The sequence below is a fragment of the Schistocerca americana genome, chromosome X, assembly GCF_021461395.2.
Source record: "Schistocerca americana isolate TAMUIC-IGC-003095 chromosome X, iqSchAmer2.1, whole genome shotgun sequence".
Lineage (NCBI taxonomy): Eukaryota > Metazoa > Arthropoda > Insecta > Orthoptera > Acrididae > Schistocerca > Schistocerca americana.
Window position 1 is genome coordinate 366,830,495 of NC_060130.1, and position 21,215 is coordinate 366,851,709.

At 41.1% G+C, this 21,215-nt stretch overlaps 1 protein-coding gene across 2 annotated transcripts in view; it reads left to right on the forward strand.

Moving 5' to 3' along the window:
* The first annotated feature begins 3,496 nt into the window (after positions 1–3,496).
* Positions 3,497–21,215, forward strand: part of LOC124554861 (GTPase-activating protein and VPS9 domain-containing protein 1) — a 345,101-nt gene continuing 327,382 nt past the window's right edge. For both annotated transcript variants that reach the window (XM_047128529.1, XM_047128530.1), the window contains exon 1: positions 3,497–3,693. In XM_047128529.1, the coding sequence (XP_046984485.1) occupies positions 3,683–3,693 (11 nt within the window). In that variant the 5' untranslated portion in view covers positions 3,497–3,682. The remainder of the gene's footprint in view (positions 3,694–21,215) is intronic.

Here is a 21,215-nt window from a genome sequence, read left to right on the forward strand (position 1 = left end):
ACCACTTCATCTTCTTTTGTATTCCTTTCACCTATTTCAGACAATCATTGCCTAACGCTCAATGTCACACTCTCAACAACTGTTGTTCCTTCCAATTCATTCGAGCCTCATCTCCTTAATTTCCTACCTTTCTGAAGTTTCTTCAGTTTTAATGTTTAGTTCATAACCAATAAATTATGGCCAGAGTGTAAATCTGTACCTGGAAATGTCTTACAGTTTAAAATTTGGATTCGAAAGCTCTGTCTTACCATCATCTAAGCAATCTGAAAACCTTTCAGTGTCTCCAACTCTCTTCCATGACTACAAAATTTTTACATAATCCTTCAATCATATGCACTGTGCTAAATTCTGCCAGGTATGTTTCCTCTTTCATTCTTTTCCCTTAGCCCACGTACTCCTGCTACTTCTCTCTCTCTCTCTCTTCCATTTCCTGCAATTGAATGTTGATCATCTATCACAATTAAATTTTCGGCTCTCTTAAGTATCTGAATAATGAATTTTATCTCATCACATGTTCTATCAACTTCTCATAATTTGCGGTGTTAGTTGCCAAAGAAACTTGTACTGCTGTGGTGGGAGTTGGATCCATACCTATCATGGCAACAATAATGTATTCACTATGTTGTTCAAGATAGCCAACCCGCATTCCTATTTTCTTATTCATTATTAGACCTACTCCTACATTATCCCTATTTGATTTAGTATTTATAACCCTGTACTCCCCTGACCAGAAGTATTACTCTTTCTGGCACTTTTTAAATTCTCTTTCCTATCTATGCAACTAATGTATCTAACCTTCCAAACTGTTTCCCATAGAACGCCAGTTTTGTTCATCCTGGAGCTGACATCCTTCTGAGTATTCCGAACCCGGAGTGCAAATGGGGGACAGTTTCACCTCCAGAATGTTTTACCTAAGAGTATGCCATCACCATGTAACCATATAGTAACTCTGCTCACCTTCAGGAAAAATAAGAGCTGTAGTTTCCAGTACAAACACAGCAAGGCCATACTGGCTAATGCTACAAGGCACTATAGGCGACCACATGGAGGGGAGGGCCCATGGAGGATACTTGCTCCTCCTCTTCCAACCCCAGGAATCAAGAGTACAGAGTTTTTTTTGCATTACAGCATCTTTCTCTTACACTTCTAGAAGTTATTTCCTGTGATTCTGCTAAGCCTCTCATTAAGTCAATTGTAGCACCTATAGAGTTTAGTTCTTGTAACATGACACATCTCGAAACTGTTCAAATCTTTATTTTAAAAAATAGCAGTTTTAGAGTCTCATCCCCCCCCCCTCCCCCTCTCCCAGAAAAAATTCTGCAGACGCCTATACAAGGTAGGATCAGTCAATCACGAAGATTGTTGTCTTTAAAACTACTATACAGACAGCTGCCCCTATTCAGAAACCATATGTTTGTCTGGCCTCTTCACAGATACCCCCTCCTCAACCTCCCCCTCCCTACGTTGTGGTTGCACCGATGGTACAGCTGTCACGTCGATGCGTGCAAGGTCCATGGTTCAATGTAATGGTGGTCTGGTGATATGAAGTACTCAACAAATTTATCTGTTACTTTTTGACGAGATATTTCTTTGAAGAGATCATTGCATTTTTAAGACATTCTGAGAGAAAGAAACAACATACCACAAGGGAATTATCCGAATGGAACGGGTACCGGTAGATGTGTACTTGTGCAGACAAACAAATGATAACAACTTCAGAAAATTTGGATGATTAACTCAAGGGAGAGAGCTTCGCAAACTGAGCAGGTCAGTAACGCGTTGGGGCGCCGCTAGCCCTTATGACAACAGCTATTCGGCTTGGCATTTATTGACAGAGTTGTTGGATGTCCTCCTGAGGGATATTGTGCAAAATTCTGTCCAACTGCCGTTAGATCGTAAAAAAATCCCGAGCTGCTTTTTTTGAGGTTCGAAACATACTTTAGTATCTGAAATAGACTCAACTACGTAAAATTTACGAGAGTAAGGGGGGAGGGGGCTAGACCTGGGGGACTGGAGTATTTATATAATTTTGGAAGACTAATGGCGACTTGTAAGTAGCCATGAAAAGTTACAGTTCGACCCTGTTAGAAACCTACATAGGAACGATTATCATCGTAATGAAACAAGAGAAGGCAGAGCTCGCATGGAAAGATTTAGGTGTTCGTTTCTCCCGCGCGCTGTTCGACAGTAGAACGGCAGAGACATATATGCCAGTTTTTTGCTGTCTTGCATATGCTTCACATTAATTTTATATTAGTGCACACTGCTATCTTTGGAACATTGTGCTGCACTCTGTGTCTCATTCCAAATCCATATATGTTGCGGCAAGAGTAAGGAAGATACAATTTTCACAGTACCATACCACTGATCACACATTACTTACCTATTAAAACAAAGTTGATCAGAAGTACTGGCACGATACTTTAGTAGCTTCATCTATTAAAAACACTCCCTCTAATCGGAGGGAAATATTTTGCACCCGTCTGTAGCTAAATTTAGATGGAACGTGATCTAAACTAAGGGTACTTTCTCTCCCGCTTTTTTCTTTTTTAAAAACTCTGTTTATGTTTCAGGAAGAATAAAGAAACATACACAATATCGAAATCATTTTAGGTGAGCATAAATCTACATTACATCTATATGACTGTCTGCAATTCACACTCAGGTGCCTGGCAGAGGGTTCATGCACATTATCTTTCTACTGTCGAGCAGCGCACGGGAGAAACCAACACTTAAATATTTTCATGCGAGCTCTGCTTTCTACTGTTTTATTACAATGATCATTCCTTCCTATGCAGTTGGGTGTCAATAAAATATTTTCGGATTCGGTGAAGATAATTGGGGACTGAAATATCGTGAAAAGCTCTCACCTCAACGAAAAACGCCTTTGTTTCTATTATTTCCACCACACTTTCGGTATCATATCAGTGACACACTCTCCTCTGTTTCCCGGTAATGCAAAACGAGCTGCCTTTCTCTGAACTTTTTCGATGCCCGTCAATCCTGATATATGTCAACCCTGTGAAGCACGTCTAAGAATTAACGATGTGGATTGCCATGAAACTATCATAATTTCTCATTCGGAACAAATCGGAGAGTTCAAGGAAACTATGTACGTTAATGCTGTACGCTAAAGGGAAAGCAACTACCGTAAAATGCTTATTTGGATATGCTAACAAGAAAAAAAGAGTATTTCGACCAGGTAGATTTTAATTGGGTAGGAGTCACAAACTAACAGATACGATATGCTCTAAATTTTTGAGGACAGTAATATTAACATTGATCTGCCGCAATTTAGCCCGAATGAAGCGGAAGTTTGAGATTTAGATCCCCTCATCGCCACTATTGAATTTATAGATAATCACTTCTTTAAGTTGTTGGGTAACGTCGGAAGAGTTTCTACTGATAGAAACTCTAGAACTCCCCAGGAATTTGTTGGAATTTAAAAGTACATGTGATCTGCGTGTCGATACGTCAGTTTACCGAGCACGTCGTTTGCTAACGCTTTTCAATACAGTTGCTGAAATCAAAATGGCGAATCAAAGAAGTTGTTCGCATTGCATTGCGTTGTAGTGGTCGGGTTTTGTGTAAATATTTGCGTGTTTGTGTGAATGTCTGAGTGACGGTGTTATGAATCGTGTTATGAAGGTGCTGTGGCCTAGTACACCCAGCGTCAATTTATATGCTGTATGAGTAAGTACCGAGTTGCCTCCGAGTCGTATTGTTTTCATAGTAGACAAATTCTTTTACCAGCGAAGTAGAGTTCTAGAAACGTTGTCAGTTATGTTTGTGACATTCGAATTGTTCTGTGTTTAAAGCCACTGTCGGTTAAGGAACAGCTTATGTATAAATATCGTAAGCTGATCGAAAACAGGCGATTTTCCGAAGGTTACGATGTGATCACAGAAATGTGTGGTTATGAATTGTAACAAAAGACGCGTTAACTCAGTGTTCCACGTTAATTTATATGCATTTACCACATTGTTTTCCCGTAACTTCCATATATCATTGCCAGAATGTGGAAGAAAAAATCTTTTATGACTGTTTTGTATTGGTAACTGTTTTGTTCTGTTTAAGGATCTAACACAGGATTTGAAATATAAACAAATCGAATGTGATGTTTCTGTCGGATCATTTGAAGTTTCATTTGTAGGGAAAGAAGAACCGCCCTCATCAGATCAGAATGCCCTGTCACAGGTTTGCATGTTAGTTATTACGTGTCAACGATGGATGTATTATGAATTCATAGTCGGTTGCTGTTAAATTTTTGTAAACACGCAGAGCAAAAGAGTAACACTATTATACCTCTGCACATAAAATAGCATTTCAATACACAGAAATTTCGTGAATACACTCATCAAGATGAAAGTTTATGGAGCAATTCATAGAAACAACTTACATGTATCAACAGGTCTGTGTAACAAAATGAAAGCAAATCCTCTACATAATTCATTGTAGGCAGAGTTTTGTATAGAGAAATATCAGCGGCTCCACAATCTTCAATCAGAGGTTTTCTTTTTCTTCTGCAGCAGTATTTATGTGAAGCTAGAGGTATAACCAAATTTGTGTACTGATACCAAAGTTGACGTTCTCATTTATGCAGTCCTAAAATTGTATTGTTTGTACATATGTCTTTGTGGCTACAAAAGATTTGTGTATGGTCAGTGAGACTGAATAGTCTTCAATTTAAACTTTCGGGTATCCTGCTGTAAAACTAACATAGACCAGTGTGTGTAATATCACTACTGAGATATTGTACGTGGTAGTAATATTAAAGTAATCAACCATTATATTACACATTTAGTAAGTTATTAGACAAGTATGAAAATGTGTAAGTTTTTCATGCAGTTTTCTGACAGTTCCTGCAGAGACATAGTACAATGAGCTCGTGTAAAACATAAATAAAATGCCTTATATAAAACACAAGAATGGATTAAATAAATAAATCTGGAATTGAAAGTAAATGTGAGCTTCTACCCTTTTAGAAAGAGACTAGATAGAAACTGTCCACTGTGGTATTAAGAGCTTATTAACATATACCTAGTTAAATTGCACAAACAGCTACTAGAGCAGTTTAGTTCCTGGATGGAAGTAAACAATCATTTAATATCTGCTGCTACCAAACATCTTAATGTAACTGGTGACTAGTGCGTCTTTTGTCCCTAAAATCCTTCTGGGTTACAGACTGTTTATACCATAAAATGATGAACGAGTGTTTTGGCTATTGTTAAAAGTGCTGTTGGTAGAGGTGGAAATACAGTGCATCATCTTACATTATGACAGTCTACACCTCTGCTAAATTTAATTAAAACTTACTGTACATCTCTTTTCTTCATTGTTTATATTTGAAATTCTTCAGCAGTGTAAAATTTCTAGATACTTGTATTTTGCCTGGAATACACTGCTGAAGGCTGGATTAGGAAGTAGCTTTTACAAGGAAAATAAATGTCCTTGAGTTATTGTTGTAGCAAAGTTTTACTTTTTTTTTCAGAAATACAGCTGAATGATTATAATGAAGAATTTTTCACATGGTTTCATTCATTTTGCTGAGCCCATGGAGAGCTATAGAAGCAAAGAATCAGAATGTAATTTTTCTATTGTGGGAAAGTTGTCAGTTCAGGCTAACCAATATAATATATTGAAAATATGTTAAAAGTCTAATTTTTAATTTACTTTCACAATTTTTGGTTAAATAATTCAGGTGAAAGAACATGTAATAGCTACAAGCAGAACAGATATCTACGTTTGTGTTATGTATGTGACAAGTACTAATTCATATGGTCACTGAATGATATGGAACATGTCACTTGTAAGTCTGTTAAAAGCTGTTGATTAAATTTTATGTATGGGTGCTTGGTTGCAAGTGGGCAGTCAGTAGATATTTTGTTTACTTCTGGTACTTCTCTCCAACAAAATTAGTGAGTATAGATGTTCCATTTTAACTGATGCAACTGTGAGTTCATGGTGTCACAGTGTATATTGTGCAACTAAATGAAAGATGTTTTTGCATTGTACTTTATTTTTGTACAACTGGGTTCTAGGTCACAAAGTTTTCATAAAACATAGGTTCCACTTGTAAGCCCATTTTCTATTTGGGCACCGGAAAATGGGCTTAAAACTCGAAACCGCTGTCGTACAAAAATAGTTTTGTGAAACAAAGTAAAGGAGTGTGTAGTTTGTACAAAATAAGTGTTTTTGATCTTCATAGCATGTTAAACTTTACAGTAAATACTAAAGTAAACATAATCATTTGTTAGTGCTTTCACTCTTTATCTTTGGACATGTACAGCTGTTATTTGTGGCATAAAGTTTATTTTTGAGGCAGAGATAAGGTGTATTAGCCCATAATTTTTAAATTAATGCCAACCATTTTATATAACGGCACACAACAAAAATGACAAAATGTGAGTTAGCTACTGCAGTCTTCTAGGGACTCAGGTCACTATAATGCATCTACTCTGCAAACCACTGTGAAGTGAATGGCAGAGGTTACAACCCATTGTACCAGGCTTAGAGTTTCTTCCCATTGCACTCACTGTCAGGGTGCAGGAAAAATAACTGTTCAGATGCCTCTGTGTTCACTGTAAATAATTTAATCTTATCCTCACAATCCCTACAGGATTGATAGATTGAATGATTATAACGAATCCGCCTCGATTGCAAATTGAAACTTGATATTTACCTAGGTTTCGGCGTGGATAACCACACCTTCTTCAAAACACACTAAAATTACAAATTGCTTAAAGAGGCATGGTCGAACATTAATACAGAATGCCCAAAAGGGCAAATGACTCGCATAAAATGTAAAATAAATGGTATGTGTGTACCATGTCAATAGTTGTAATTAATGTTGGATCATGCCTCTTTAGGCAGTTTGTAGTTTTAGTGTGTTCCGAAGAAGGCGTGGTTATCCGCGCCAAAACCTAGGTAAACATTCAGTTTCAATTTGCAATCGAGGTGGATTCTTTATGATCATTAAATTATTCATGATTGCTGACACACTGCAATGTTAAAAGTTCTCATTTGTAGATTGGTCCCCTTTTAGTCCTTTTTGCACGTAGTTCAGCAGGATTCTAGGATTGGTTGCATCTTCTTCTATGCCTACATAGATACTCCGCAAGACACTGTACGGTGCTTGATAGTGTGTACCCTGTATCATGCTACTAGTCATTTTCTTTCCTGATCCACTTGCAAATAGAGCGAGGAGAGGAAAATATGCCTGTATGCCTCTATACAAGAACCTTCATGGTCCTTACACGCAATGCATGTTGACGGCAATAGAATCATTCAGCAGTCAGCTCCAGGTGCTGGTTCTCTAAATTTTCTCAGTAGTGTTCCTCGAAAAGAAAATCACCTTCCCTCCTGTGATACCCATTTGAGTTTCCTAAGCATCTTCGTAACACTTCAGTATTGTTTGAACCTACTGGTAACAAATCTAGGAGTCCACCTCTGAATTGCTTCAGTATCATCCTTCAACCTGTCCTGGTACGGATCCCAAACACTCGAGCAGTACACAAGAATAGAGTGCACCAGCATCCTATATGTGGTATCATTTACAGATATACCACACTTCCCTAAAATTCTCCGACTATACTGAAGTCAACCATTTGCCTTCTCTACCACAGTTCTCACATGCTCGTTCCATTTCATATCGCTTTGTTACATAATGCCTACATATTTAAACAAAGTGACTGTGTGAAGTGTTACACTGTTAATGCTGTTGCATGAGTGATTTGTAAGTAGTTTCCTTTGTAGAGTGATTGCATTTTCCTTTATGTATTTGTGCAGCTTTTTTCAGGCAGTTTCATGTCATCTGTGAAAAGTGTGGGGTAGTGCTGATGTCTGCAAGTCATTTATATGCTACACAGACACCAAGGATCCCAATACACTTCCCTGGGGTACACCTGAAGTTATTTCTACATTTGTTGATCACTCTCCATCCAAGATAACTTGCTGTGTCCTACCTAAAAAAATTTTGCTTGACACCCTAAATGATTGTACTTTTGATAATCAGCATAGAAGCAATACTGAGTTAAATGCCTTTTGGCAATTGAGAAATACTGCATGTACTTGATCTTCCGTGATCCATGGCTTTCAGGATGTCGTGAGGAAATTGCAGGTTGATTTTCATGTGATCAACGTTTTTTAGAATCCATGCTGGTTGTTATGGAGGGGGTCATTATATTTAAGCTGAGAACATGCTCAGAGATTTCACAACAGATAATGTCAAAGTTACTGGACAGTAATTTTATGGATCACTTCTGATACCCTTGTTGTGGATGGGTGTGACCTGCGCTGTCTTTCATTGGTGGGCACTGTGTTTTGATCAAGGAATTGACAGTTGATTATAATTAAAAGGGTCTAACTCAGCCACAAATTCAGTATAGAATCTGATAAGGATTACATTGGGTGCTGTAACTCTGTTCAATTTTAATGATTTCACCGCTTCCACAACAACACTGAAACTAATATCTATATCAGTCATCTTTGCAGTGGTAAAAAAAAAAAAAATAAATAAAGTGGGGCAATATGCCTGGATTATCATTTGTAAAGGAACATTTTAGAAGCAAAATTTCAGTATTTATGCTTTTGCTTTGCTACTCTGTTTCATTCCTGTCTCTTCCACAAGTACCATGGCCCTAACTTCGGTATGACCAACAGTCTTTACATATGACCAGAATTTATTTGGTTTTTGTGAGAGAACCTTCAGTGATATTTTGCTGTGGTAGTTGTTGAAGGCTTCATACATTGCTCTCTTGACTGACAATTGCATTTGATTCAGATTCTCCCTATCGCAAGCCCTGTGCATTGTCTTACACGTACTATGCAGTAGTCCCTGTTTCTTTATCAGTTCCTTTACAGTGACTTTGTACCATGGTGGCTCTTTCTGTCAAGAACTTTTCTTCTAGGTACACATCTATTGAGTGCATGGTCAACTATTCTAAAACTGAGCCATAGTTGGTCTACACGCGCCTCTCCAGAGTTAAATGTTTCAGGTTCCTTACTGGGATACGACACTACTGACTCTCTATCTAGTCTGAAAATATAAATCCTTCTACTTGTTTTAATTGGATTTTGTACTTTGGTAATCGCTCTTGTTACAGCTGTCTCATGCTCACTGATACCAGCTGCTCTGTGGACATCCTCAGTGTGTTCAGGTCTATTTGTAGGTATTAGATCAAGTATGGAGACGTTTCTTTGGATCTTACACTTACACTTCTGGGTTCCCTACAGCTATCGTTATTTGGACTGGTTGGAATGTCTCCTATAGTAGAATTGGCAAAAGACGATCCCTGATAGCTGGCAGCTGTGTTCCCAACTTTCATATGTGAAGCACAAACAGCTGCAGTTGAAAACAGTAGTTATCTAGAGAGCTATGACAGATTGATTGAGACAGACACACTAAGCAGCCGGAATAATCCAGTTGCTCATGTAAGGGATCTTGTTTCAGTGACTCTACTATAATCTGAAAAAAATGCCTACTCCCCACATTCAGTCAGCTAGATGGGTCACAGCCTCTCATGTGTAGTGCACACATGACACATTTGAGACACATGGCTGACTTAACAGCCAGACAGCCACTTGAAAAGTGAACCTAGACTAATATTTACTTGTATAAAACAAGTTCAAAATTTTTGGTTGTCAGCTCCTTTGACTTTATGTTACTGACATCATAGTATGTTCATAACATAACCAAATGCCTGTGTTTGTTGTTTTATAATGTTATGAAGTGTGGATAGATGGAGGAGGAAGGCTTCAGTTTAAAATCTTATGAATGCATCAGCTTGGTAGAATAGTCAAAAATAGTCTGGAACAGTGTAGTGTCCAATGAAGGTACATTTGGGATGAAAGAAACCACCGGATGTCAATGCGGACATTTGAGAAAGTGCAAAATTGAATTGGGGCATTTCATAAACTATCAGGAAAATCTGAGTGCTGAGAACTGCTCATGAAACATGCAAGTAGCTAACTATTAATATAAATAAATGATCACAAAACTTCATAATTTGCTATTAACATTAAGTTACTTTTAGTACTAAAACACATCTCCCATTATAATATTGAAATGAGAGAAGTATAACATCAGTAAGATCCAGGCCAGACAGCTGAAAGAAAGAAACAAAAATAAATTGTGAAGATTATGTGTAAAACTTCGACTGAACATCCTGTAGAATTTTGAAGTGGAGGTTAAAAGTATAGATTGCACTGAAGTATAAACACTGATGTAAATTCTCTCTAGATGAATCACACAGGCAGTACCTTCTGCAGTGTGAGTGACACCATAGATCATTGCTCTGAAGTGCTGACATCTGAATGGGTACTTCATAGTTCATAAAGAAAGCAACTGATTTCAAAGTAAATGTGTATGCCAGCTCCTTGAAATTACCTTAGACTAGGTATACTGTTAACATGTGGGTTGCAGTAATAGAAAGCAATTTATATGACTTGTAATCTGTTTTAAATTATGTCCATGATTTGTATGTAGATGTTAAGTCTCATATTCTTTATGCTTCACCACTGTTTATTGTCTTGGTGAGTTCACACCCTCAGAAGTTCCTGCGTCATTAGAATAAATGAGAGAGGAGATTGTAAAGTATGTGTGTCACTGAGATTCTGTGCCCCCTTTTGCTGTCATTTTTTTGGAATGTATAGGGTACCATTATGCCATAAACACAGAGTGTACCAAGTAAGACCCTGCAATAAGTTGTGGGTTAGTTCAGTTGTTTTGCATGTTTTGTGGACTATATTTGTGAAAACTTGCCACGATGTGAAATATGTCAGTAGGCTCAAGAATAAATAAGATCCATATTCTCTGTGAAACTGTGGACACATGCTGGCCATTTACAAAGCTAAATATTTTCTTGTAATTTTAATTTACAACTAAATTTGATAAAAATCCCATCTTTGGTCAACCATGTCACCTAATTTCATAGAGGTTGAGTGTATGTGGGACTGTATCTTGCATTTCGTAATCACATGTGCAAACGTCTCATGTCCCCAACTTGTAGCAGTCTCCAGTGTTAGTAGAACATTGAAAACTGCATTTCTTCATTGATTTTTTTGTACTTTTGTAGAGATGACTGCACTAAAAGTGTGTTTAATGCCTTTCATTCTCCCTTTGACACTGACAGTTGCTGTGCTGATTAATGTTATGTTCAGAGTGGAGGACTGTAGTGGAATATGAACAAGAGGAAAAATTTTAGTTTAAAATCTGCCCTCCAAGTATAAACACTATCACACACATTTAGCAAGACTTCAAACACTGGTTTAGAATTAATAATCCATATTTTCGTATTCTACAAAACTGTGTGATGTTTATGATGTGTTGTACCTCAGTCAGAGCACCAAAGATGTAAAGAATGTTTTTCACGACAAATGGTAAATGCCAACTGCTTATCACACCAAAATGGTCTAAAAACTAATGAGAGATGGATGGTCATAATATTCTGATCTATCAGAATAAATAGTACATAAAGTTTGGATTAAGTATGACATAAATATATAAAAGGCACTCATAACAGTGACAAACATGTATTATTAAAAACACAAATGTCTTTGTGGACCGAGTGACCTGGAGCACTGACCATACAAAGTGCACCAACAATCAACTAGCCTAATAGACATACTATGCATGTTAATGAATTGTTATCTACCGAGTATAAAACTGTTAAAGTTTCCCTGACAAAACTTGCAAATAGTCCAATGATATGATGATTTTATTAAAAGGAAACAACAGAGAAGCCCTGAAATGGCCAGTAAACTGCAGCATAGCTCTATATTTGACATGTGATAAGTATTAATTAACATCATAAAATTTTCTTACAAAATTTCACAACCTTGTAAACTATATATGTGACAGCAGAGTTGCAGAAATGAGTTGAACTCACTGAATACATGAATGCTATGTAAAGTATCTGAAAAATTGTGAAATTGTTAATTTCTCTGATGCCTTCTGACCTGTGTGAGCAAGCAAGCTATGCATTAGCCACACAAACTTTTAATTTTCCACGTGGTGCCAGTGGTATTAATCGCAATTTAAAAAAAAAAAGTTGAATTATTTTGGATCTATACTGTCTGTCAGTATCCACCAATATTTGTAGTCAAACAGTACATTAACATACTATCAGTCATTGTTGACCTTCTATTTTTTGTAAACAGAAGAAATAATGTAAACTGCCGGGTGGTTATAGTTAAACTTTCCCTATCTAACATCTTATAACATGGAAACTAGTTACTGTAAGAGTACCAAAATTCATAGCATTAATGTCATGGGCATTGGGAAGAGAAATAATGCAGAATCAATTCACACTTTCAGTGTGCTGCTGTAGTACATATACTATATCGTGTCGGTACCATTATTGCTTTTTTTGTCAGGGGGGAGGGGGCTCAATGTGTCACCCATCAGTGTCTAGAAGAGCCTGAAAGCGCAGAATTGCATTCTACATGGCAGAACGAAGCATGTCCGTAGGTATACTGGCTACCTCTCTTGATATGCTGCACTTCAGATCAGCACATGTGTGAATATTCCCCTGATAAAACCTGTCATTCAGGTAGCCCTACAACCAGAAATCACAGGGAGTGAGAGCAGGTGATTGTGTCGGCTACGCATTTGGAAACGATCATCTGATAATTTGATCATCTCCACATGTGTTTCAGAGAAGCAGGTGAACCTCGCGAATGATATGATATGCGATGGGCCCCCATCTTGCATGAAAACGGTTGAGTTCAATGCATCTCTCTCCTGTAGAGCCGATATGACGTTCTAGCAAAGCATATCGCAGTAACGCTGGCTGGTCACACTTCACGTCTTTGGCCCTTGAGTGTCAACCTGTCCAATAAAGAATGGGCTAATGATGAACGTAACCGTGCAGCCACACCATATGGTGGCACGTTTGCTATACAGAGGAGCTTAATGCACAGTGACTTGAGGTAAAGATCCCCATAGGTTGGTCCAGGCCCTTGTGAACTTCAGTCCTTGCAAGAAAGTAGAGAGCGAAGTCAACATGTTGTTGTGCATCCTGGGGTGCAACGTGCTGTACGATATGGATCTTGTATGGATACCATTTGACAGTGGTTTTGAAGCGCCTTCTACACAGTGGACCAGGGGATGTTCAACTGTCGTGGTACAGCATGCACACTGCCTGATGATCGCGAATTATGTGCAGCATTGCCTGCCGTAGCAAGTGATTTAATCAACCACCTGTGGTGCAACCGGTTGTTGGTCTCAGCCTGGAGCAACGTCCAGTTCTCCAGTTGATTCGAACTAACTTAATCATGCTCCACACAGTGGAGAAAGAAGACCCTTCTGTAATACTTTCAGCCGGCGATATTCTCGAAGTGCAGCTGTAACATTATTGTTGCTGTGATAATAGAGCTTCGCCAATAATGCCGAGCTCCTTTTGTCCAAGCTCATGTTGACACATCAACATGTGCGCTGCGACTGGTCAGTTGTATGAGACTATGAATCACAATGACTGATCACGGCACCTGGCTACCATAGTTGGAACTGGACAGTGGCGCTGTGACGCATGGAAATCATGCATCCCATACTCTGGACATTAATGCTACCAAGTTTGGTACTCGTACGGTAATTAGTTTCTGTGTTGTAACGTGATAACTAGGGAAAATTTAATTATAACCACCAGGTACTTGCCGTATAGTTGAGGTAGAGGTCAGTCAACAAGTACATAAGAAAATATTGAAATCAGGCAAACTTTCAGTCAATATTCTTGTTTAGAGCAAACAGACTAACAAAATGACCCAAAAACACACATGGCTACATTGTCCTGACACTACAAGTAGGCTATTTTTGATTATGTATTTTGTGAGAATTGAAATTTACATGATAGTAATGTATTTCATTGTGTACATTTGTTAGTTTAAAAGGCAATTTCAGGTTCTATTACATGGAAAGTTTAATCGTTCATTTACGTAGTATGCCGCTATTAACATCTATAGGTGCCCTGGACTATGTACAAAATGTAGGTCCCTTCATGGCAACTCCCAACCAAACTGTTGCCATCTCGGTTTCATTATATTTAGTTGGTCACATTAGTCTCTGAGGATGAGTATGGAGACTGTATTGATATTCTAGAGTAGAAAGTTCATCGTACACATTTTATCTGTTTATCTGACAAAGATATCATTCCTAGCTCAAAATGATCAAATTCAGACACCAAGCTCTGTTCAAGACAGGTTTAGTGATTTTCTACGTTATTGTGGCACACATGGTCACATTATTAAAATACATTGCTCATTAAATACAATGATAACATAATTTATCATTTTTGCAGAGAAGCATTTCAAGCACTAACTTAGTTAATTTGAGTGCTGTGGCAAACAAAACCTTTGAATTGATTATAAGCATGGAACATTTACTATAACTGATATCACAAATATATGTATATATATAGTGTAACAGTAAATTACGCTGTGCAAAAGGGGAGTTACTTTTTTGACGCCCTATCATTTTCTGCCCATTGTGATGCGTAAGTGTGAACTTTAATTTCAAAAGTGCCTACAACCTTCCTCTGTACTGGTGCCCTGTGATGTCACTCTCGGGCTCAGTTACACCTCTAACAGCAATGGGGCCAGAGCTCAGAAGTTCATGTGAGAAGTAAGGTGTGCTAATGAGGTCACATTAGTACCAAATTTTGCCACAATTCTTCCCAATGCCACCATGGACGTGTCACACGATGGGAAGCTTGTCGCCCGCCCTCCCCCAACATCATCCCACCCTTTCGGCCAGCCGCTGTGGTCTGGCAGTTCCAGGCGCGGAGTCCGGAACCGCGGGACTGCTACGGTTGCAGGTTCGAATCCTGCCTCGGGCATGGATGTGTGTGATGTCCTTAGGTTAGTTAGGTTTAATTAGTTCTAAGTTCTAGGCGACTGATGACCACAGAAGTTTAGTCGCATAGTGCTTAGAGCCATTTGAACCATCCCACCCTTTCTCTTGACACCACTGCCATGGAGGCCTGAACTGCTATGTGCAGCATTGAAATCACATGGTTCTCTTATGTATGGTTGAGAAAAACATTTCAGTCACACTGCCACCCTGAATTGACGTTAAAAGGCCTCAGGAGGTGGCATAAAGGGCATTAATGGAACCACCCCTTTCAATGAGGCATTCATTTACATGCATTTTGCAGTTGAAAACAACAGTGTGTAGTGTGATGTGCAACAGGACAATGTTCTTGATAACTGTTGATACTGCTAACACCACCCTGGATGATTCACCAGTTGTGCAAGCACATGTTAGAACAACTATATCGATATTCATAAGTAGGAAACGGCAATTTTTTAAATGTGGCATTGTTGTATGAAATGAGCTTATTATGTGGATGGTTTCATGACAGGGTGACATTACAATATTCATCCTGGGAACTTTTCACAAATTGTATGGATCCATTCTAGCCCAAATCGTGGCTGTATAACTTGCTAATAATGGTCAAGTGATGTATTAATAATCTTTGTTAAGGTATTTCCATTGTTTTATAAACCACACATAGTGCTATATGAGTTATGAATTTGATTTGGACTATCTGTTTGTACAGATTTTTGATTAAGATTTATCCAAATAATTATTACAAAACCGAGCAGATGTAGAAGATGCCAGTGCTGTAAACAGGGACAAATTCCTTGAGGAGATATAGCTTTTGACCACACATACATTTAACATTTGTAGCTCTGGTACATTACAGGCTATCTTTGTAGTATCTTACTGCTGCCACCAGTTGAGATTTTTGTCACTCTACATGTTCTGCTAACTTCTTCACACCACCACCACCACCACCACCAATACAAGCCATGTGTGAGGTGATTGTCAAAAACCAACCATATTGTTGTGCTCTAGCAGCTACTTACAGATGTTAATTGACTTGTGTACACCACTTATTTAATAGTACCCTAATGTTTCCAGAAACATGAGCAAGGTCGAGATTAAATTGACTCTGCACAAGATAGCTAAATGAAAGCACACAAACAATAAGTGTTCTTTCTACACCTACATCGATTTCTGTAAACCATCGTATGGTGTGTGGTGGAGGGAACCCTGTACCACTACTAGTCATTTCCTTTCCTGTTCCACTCGCAAGTAAAGCAAGGGAAAAATGACTGTCTGTATGCCTCTATATGAACCCTAATTTCTCGTATCTTATCTTCATGATCTTTACGCACAATTTATGTTGGCGGCAGTAGAAATCATTTGGCACTCATCTCCAAATTCCAGTTCTCTAAATGTTCTCAGTAGTGTTCTTCGAAAAGAACGTCGCCTTCCTTCCAGTGAGTCCCATTCGAGTTTCCAAAGCATCTCTGTAACACTCACAGGTTGTTCAAACCTACTGGTAACAAATCTAGCAGCCCACAGATTCATGCCCACTCTGCTCGTCAAATTATTTGTGTGTATAGAGAACAACAGTGATCTATTCACTTCCCTGGGGCACTCCTGATGATACCCATGTGTCTGATGAACACTTACTGTTGACGACAACATGTTGGGTTCTGTTACTTATGAATTTTTCGAGTCACTCGCATATTCATGACCCCTCTGCAGGTCCGGGGGTTAGAATAGGCATGATGTATTCCTGTCTGTCGTTAGAGGCGACTGAAAGGAGTCCACACGTTTTGGGCTTTATGTGATGGTCCCCTGTCAGGTTTGACCTCCATCTTTCTGAATTTTCCCAAAGAGCGAGCCACTTGGGAAAGGGCGCCTTATATGGTGCATCATGTCCATTGCGAATTGAGACCTTTAGCCTACTTTTCCATCGTTGCATCTCAGTCCTGCTCATTCTACATCTCTTGGGCGAGGACACCTTCCTCGATGTGTTTCCCACCTTGCACTATGCGTTGTCACTTTCTGCGTCGCCGATGACCATGGACTTTTTAGCACCTCATATCCCCATGTACCCTGTTGGTTGTAGCCCCATGACAACACAGATACTGCTCTGCTGATGCCTGCGCCATTAACTCCCCATGTATGCCATGGAGTAGATGCCCATTTCCCTGGGGCATCGGGATTCCCGGAAATGGCCATCATGCCAGGTGGCCCGTGCTGAGGCTGGGTGGCTCCCATGGGGAGTGCCCCTAATCAGAGTGGGTCGCATCGGGGCGAATGACACGCCATGAAGCGTACTACGTCATCTCTTGCTGGTGGTCCAATGCCAGCAGTCTCTAAGCAGGCAAAGTCTAACTTCAGTGCTAAGAAATATGACCTCAAATTGTTCTCCTCCCTGTCCACACCATGGGAGGACCACCAGGTGAAGGATGGCAGTGAAGATTATTCGCCCCAGTATCTTGTATGCACGAGAGTTGATGGGGAATCTTTCATGTCCATGAAGCCTCAGTTTTTTGTGGAGCATTTGGAAGACAAGTTTGGGGAGGTGGAGGGCTTGTCCAAAATACACTCTGGGCGTCTTGATAAAATCAGCCTCCTCTGCCCAGTCACGGGCATTACTCACATGTGACAAGTTGAGGGGTGTTTCTGTTACCATCACACCCCATAAGAGTTTAAATATGGCCCAGCCTATTATATTGCACAGGGACCTTCTTATGCAGTCTGACAACAAGCTGCACCCCAATTTAGAGCAGCAAGGTGTTCATTTTGCCCAGTGTGCCATCGGGGTCCAAGGCATAATCAGGTTGTCACCAGTGCCTTCATCTTGGCCTTCGAGGGTGACACATTGCCCGAGAAGGTCAAGGTGATGGCCTACCGCTGTAACGTCAAGGCATATATCCCTCCCTCGATGTGGTGCTTTAAGTGGGAAGTTCAGCCACGTGTCTTCCCGCCGTACTTCCAGCATCACATGTTGAGATTGTGGATGTCCATCACATCCCAATACTCCATGTGCCCTGCCTTCCATCTGTGTCAACTGCAGAGAGCATCATTCACCTTGCTTGCCAGATGGCGGGATTTTACAGAAAGAATATAAGACCCTGGACCGTCTGACGTTCACTGAGGCTAAGAGGAAATTTGAGCGCCTAAATCCTGTGGCTATGACCTTCTCTTTCGCCGCCATTACAAGAACAGTCACGGGCCAATTAGTTCCTCGCATTCCTGTCACCTCTCAGAACCAGGAGACTACACCTGCCCCCTTGATGGGGTTGGCACTTCCCTCTCTGTTGCTCCCTCACCATCTACTTCGGGAGCAACCCCCCCCTCCCCAACCATCAGGGATATCGGTCCCCACTTCTGAGCCGGAGAAGCTTAAGTCTTCTTCAGCTTCTCTCTCTAGGAAGGGGTCCCTTGGGTCACTCACTTCCCAGGTTTCTGCTAGTGGGAAAGATAACACCTGCCAGTGGCTGAAGAGCTGAAAAGCAGCTGGTGGTAGGGCTTCACGCTCAGCATCAGTTCCGGAGACTGAACCAGTGAAGTCCTCCAAGCCAGGGAAACCCAAGGAGGAGCGAGAGAAATCCAAAAAGAAGATCCCCAAGACCAAGGGAATAGCGGTGGCACCCACGCCACCACTATCTACAACCTCTGCAGATGAGGTGGAGATTCTGGCGTCCGCTGAGGACCTAGATCTCGCTGGACCCCCAGACAAAATGGATATAGACTGCTCATGCAAAAAGTTGGTGGCAGCAGGTGACCCTGAGGTGAAAACTGCCTGAATGAATGCTCCATAACTTCTTAGTCTCTCAATGATATCATCCTCCAGTGGAATTGCAGCGGTTGCTTCCACCACCTGGCTGAGCTACAGCAACTGTTAAGCTTTACACCTGCTTTCTGCATTGCCTTCCAGGAAACCTGATTTCCGGCAGCGCGTACCCCTGCCCTCCGCAGCTATAAGGGATACTACAGGAATCGTAGTGACTATAATTGAGTGTCAGGTGGAGTTTGCATTTGTGTCCTAAACTCGGTCTGTAGTGAAACTGTGCCCCTTCAAACCCCTCTTGCAGCTGTGGCTGTCAGAATAAGGACAACACAGGAAATAACTGTCTGCAATGTATATCTTCCTCCAGATGGTGCAGTATCCCTGAATGTAATAACTGCACTGACTGACCAACTCGCTAAACCTTTCCTACTTTTGGATGATTTTAACACCCATAATCCCTTGTGGGGGAGGCACCGTGGTTACTGGCTGAGGCAGAGATGTCGAAACTTTACTGTCTGGACCTCTGCCTCTTAAATACTGGGACCACCAGACATTTGTGTGTGGCTCATGGTAGTTACTTGGCCATTGATTTATCAATTTGCAGCTCAGGACTTCTCCCATCTATCCACTGGAGAGCAAATGATGACCTGTGTGGTAGTGACCACTTCCCCAACTTCCTGTCACTGCCCCAGCGTCAGGCCCATGGACGCCTGCCCGTATGGGCTTTAAACAAGACGGATTTGGAAACTTTCACCTCTTCTGTCACCGTTGAATCTCCTCCATGTGGTAACGTCAATGTGATGGTTGAGTAGGTGACCACAACAATCGTTTGTGTGGCAGAATACATGATCCCTCACTCTTTAGGGTGCCCCTGGCGAAATTCAGTCCCTTGGTGGTTGCCAGAAGTTGCTGAAGCCATTAAGGAGTGACAGCCATCTCTACAGCGACATAAGCGGCACCCTTCCCTGGAGCACCTCATAGCCTTTAAACGGCTCCGTGCCTGTGTTCGTCAGCTTATCAAACAACGAAAGCAGGAGTGTTGGGAAAGATGCGTCTTGAACATTGGGTGCCGTGCGTCACCTTCCCAAGTCTGGGCAAAGATCAAACATGTTTTCTGGTATCAGACCCCAAAAGGTGTTCCCAGTGTTAATACAAATGACGTGTTATCTACTGATGCAAACGCAATTGCTGAGCCCTTTGCTTGAGCATCTGCATCAGAGAATTACCCCCCCTTCCCCGGCGGGAAGGGAAAGTTCTTTCGTTCACTACATGCCACAGTGAATCCTATAATGCTCCATTTACAGAGTGGGGGCTCCTCAGTGGCCTTGCACATTGCCCCCACACAGCTACTGGGCCAGGTCAGATCCACAGTCAGATGATTTTACATCTCTCATCTGGCTACAAGCAACATCTCCTCGTCATCTTCAACCGGATATGGTGCGATGGTGTCTTTCCATCGCAATGGTGGGAGAGCACCATCATTCCAGTGCTCAAACCCGGTAAACACCCACTTGATGTGGATAGCTATTGGCCCATCAGCCTCACCAACATTCCTTGTAAGCTGCTAGAACATACGGTGTGTCAGCAGTTGAGTTGGGTCCTGGAGTCAGGTGGCCTACTGGTTCCATATCAGGGCGGCTTTTGCCAGGGTCACTCTACCGCTGATAACCTTGTGTCTCTCGAGTCTGCCATCCGAACAGCCTTTTCCAGATGCCAACACCTGATTGCATCTTTTTTGATTTACGAAAAGCGTATGACACCACCTGGTGACGGTATATCCTTGCCACATTATACGAGTGGGGTATCTGAGGCTGGCTTCTGATTTTTATCCAAAATTTCCTGTTGCTTCGTACTTTCCGTGTCTTAAGTTGGGCCTCCCATAGTTCCCCCCATATCCAGGAGAATGGGGTCCCACAGGGATGTGTATTGAGTGTCTCTCTATTTTTAGTGGCCATTAATGGTCTAGCAGCAGCAGTAGGGCCGTCCATCTCACCTTCTCTGTATGCAGACAACTTCTGCACTTCGTACTGCTCAACCAGTACTGGTGTTGCTGAGTGGCGCCTACAAGGAGCCATCCACAAGGTGCGGTCATGGACTCTAGCCCACAGTTTCCAGTTTTCGGCTGCAAAGTTGTGTGGTATGCACTTCTGTCAGTGTCATACTGTTCATCCAGAACCAGAACTTTACCTTAATGACGATCCACTCCCTGTAGTGGAGACATACTGATTCTTAAGACTGGTTTTTGAAGCCTGATTGACTTGGCTTCCTCACCTCTGTCAGCTTAAGCGGGATTGCTGGCAGCATCTTAATGCCCTCCGCTGCCTGAGCAACACCAACTGGGGTGCAGATCGCTCTATGCTGCAGCAGCTCTACAGAGCCCTTGTTTAGTCCCGCCTTGACTATGGGAGTCTGGTTTATGGCTTGGTGGTGGCGTTGTGTCTACGCGACCCAGTGCACCGCTGTGGCGTTCGCCTAGAGACAGGAGCTTTTAGGACGAGTCCGGTGACCAGTGTCGTTGTGGAGGCTGGAGTCCCTCCATTGCAAGTTAGGCGTGCACAACTGCTGGCTGGTTACGTTGTACATGTTCGTAGTTCTCCTGCGCATCCGAATCAACGTCACGTTTTC